Source organism: Chaetura pelagica, unplaced genomic scaffold (genome assembly GCF_000747805.2).
Source record: "Chaetura pelagica isolate M959 unplaced genomic scaffold, ChaPel_1.0 scaffold159, whole genome shotgun sequence".
Classification (NCBI taxonomy): Eukaryota; Metazoa; Chordata; class Aves; order Apodiformes; family Apodidae; genus Chaetura; species Chaetura pelagica.
In genome coordinates this window covers 5,752,850-5,754,928 of record NW_009954555.1, presented here as the reverse complement: position 1 = coordinate 5,754,928, position 2,079 = coordinate 5,752,850, and the positions used below count along the sequence as shown (strand labels likewise).

The 2,079-nt window shown below is 53.2% G+C and overlaps 1 protein-coding gene across 1 annotated transcript in view; it reads left to right on the top strand.

The window, feature by feature from the left end:
- Window positions 1-224: 224 nt before the first annotated feature.
- NPHP4 (nephronophthisis 4) overlaps window positions 225-2,079 on the top strand; it is a 15,616-nt gene continuing 13,761 nt past the window's right edge. The window contains exons 1-5 of the mRNA XM_010005296.1: window positions 225-233; window positions 286-458; window positions 752-816; window positions 1,052-1,207; window positions 1,920-2,056. Coding sequence (XP_010003598.1) covers window positions 225-233; window positions 286-458; window positions 752-816; window positions 1,052-1,207; window positions 1,920-2,056 — 540 coding nt within the window. The remainder of the gene's footprint in view (window positions 234-285; window positions 459-751; window positions 817-1,051; window positions 1,208-1,919; window positions 2,057-2,079) is intronic.

The following is a 2,079-nucleotide window of genomic DNA, read 5'->3' as shown; positions in this document are numbered from 1 at the left end:
CCAGCACAGGGCTCACCATGATGCTGAAACCCTGCTGTTATGGGGTCTTCAGCCTGCCAGGTACTCTGGAAAATGGGTTTTTGTGACAGAAAGTTAAACAAAAAAAAGTTAAGGATGTATGAGAGTTAAGGAGATTGATGTTTCCAAGCAGTGCTGGAGGTTTGCCTTGAGCCACAGTCTGGAATTTTTAATGGATTTTCTGGTTGTGCTGCTGGCTTGTCCAGATGCAACAGGTAGGGCTCTGCCTGCAGCTGCAGCTCTGGAATCCTCTTTCTCCCATCTTAGACTGTTTACTTCCACACCTCCTTGAACCACACTGGCATTGCTGCTGTCGTGGAAGTGGTTGTGACAGCTGGGAATGGGGATGGGAGCTCTCAGCACCTCTCCTGTGGCTTTGGGCTCATCCCCCTCTTTGCCAGCGGATCAGAGGCGACAGACCCAGCTGCCGAGGACAGAACGTAGGTCCCCCCTGCTGTGTGATGGGGCACCCTGGGACTTGGGGAAGCAATGTGGATGGCTGCTGGGGGGAAAAAAGGGTGGTCCTGGGGCAGAAACAAAGCCAGTGTTTGGAAACCTGGAATTCTGACTTGCTGAGGAAGCAGCGATGGGTTTGTTAGGGAAGCTGGTCCTCTCCCTGAAGGACAGGGGCTTTGTAGGATGGGCCTTTCTCTCTTGGGCAGAGGCCTTGTGGAAGATGAAGATGTGCTTCGGACTGGGTGTACTGACTGCTGCTTGTGCTCTTTGCTCTCAGACTGAAGTTGTACCATGGGACACCCCGTGCCCTGCTGCACCCACGCTTCCAGGACCCCATGGAAAGTAAGCAGCAGCAGCAGGGCCTGGTTTTGCTCCTTGCTTGGCCGCCTCTGATCCCATGGATGTCATGTGTCTGGTTGATGTGATCCATGGCCTGGACAGTGCTAAGCAAACCTGCTTTACTGCCAGCCAGGAAAAAAACAGGTTTTCCTTTGCTCCCAGCATGTGTGCTCCTGGCTAATGACTTCTTCAACACCAGTGCTGTTTGGGTTATTCCAAGTTGTTTTATCTTCTTCAGAGAACAAATACCTGACGGTGATGGAGAAGAGCCACCTGCAGTACTCCCTAAAGCCTCACCAGCCCTTGGAGATGATATTTCACCTCCTTCCTGAAAACCTCCTGGTGTCTGGGCAGCAGAACATTCCCGGCGTGCTGCCGGCGTGCGGAGATGCAAGTAAGGACTGCTCCTCTTTCCCTGCTGCCCGGCCCCTCCTGCTGAAGGCAGCAACTCCCTGGGGAGGCTGTGGGCAGGGCACTGACCTGGGCTTTCAGGGCACTCCTCTGCACAAGGATCTTACCTTGGTCATGCCACTGGGGCTGCAGCCCTTGCATCCATAACTCATCCTGAAATGTGTCAAAATGGCTTTGTTCTGTTCTTCTCCCGTTAATTGCTTTGCTCCTGGGAAACTGCGAGGGAGAAATGATGGTTGCTTTAATTATAGTTGGCAGAGTCTTCAGAGAAGCCCTTGCAGCTTGTTTAAAGTCCTCCTTGGTGGCAGAGCTTGGGGTTGCTAGGGGCCTGGCAGGTTCAGGGGGACAAGCTCTTGTATGCTCAGCCCTGGTTAATCTCTCCCTGTGGGAAGCAGCCTTGCTCTTCCAGGTCCTGTGATTAAAATTATGTGATCTGAAGATTCAGAGGGTGAAAAGTACTCTCAGTTCTGCAGCTGAGTTATTATTTTTTAACCGAATTGCATCCACTGACACTGAAGGCATTGGGTATTCCCAGGTCTCTCCAGGGCATAAAGACACGTGTACCAGGGAAGCCGGGGATCCCACCCACAGCCACAACTGCTCCCTGTGCTGCTCCTGGCTGCAGGTTCCCCTGTGGTCCTTGTGGTGTTCCCCCAGCCATGGCATGACCTGTGCCCATCACCTTGCCTCTTCAGGTGACTGCTTGCAGAAACCTCGGCTGCTGCAGCCAGTCACCTGCTATCTGGAGAGGCTGTCCATCCGGCTGCACCCTTCCCTGGAGGAATTTGAGGAAGAGCTGCTGGACCTACTGAACAGCGATCGCTTACTTAAGGTAGTGCCACTGCAGTTATGGCT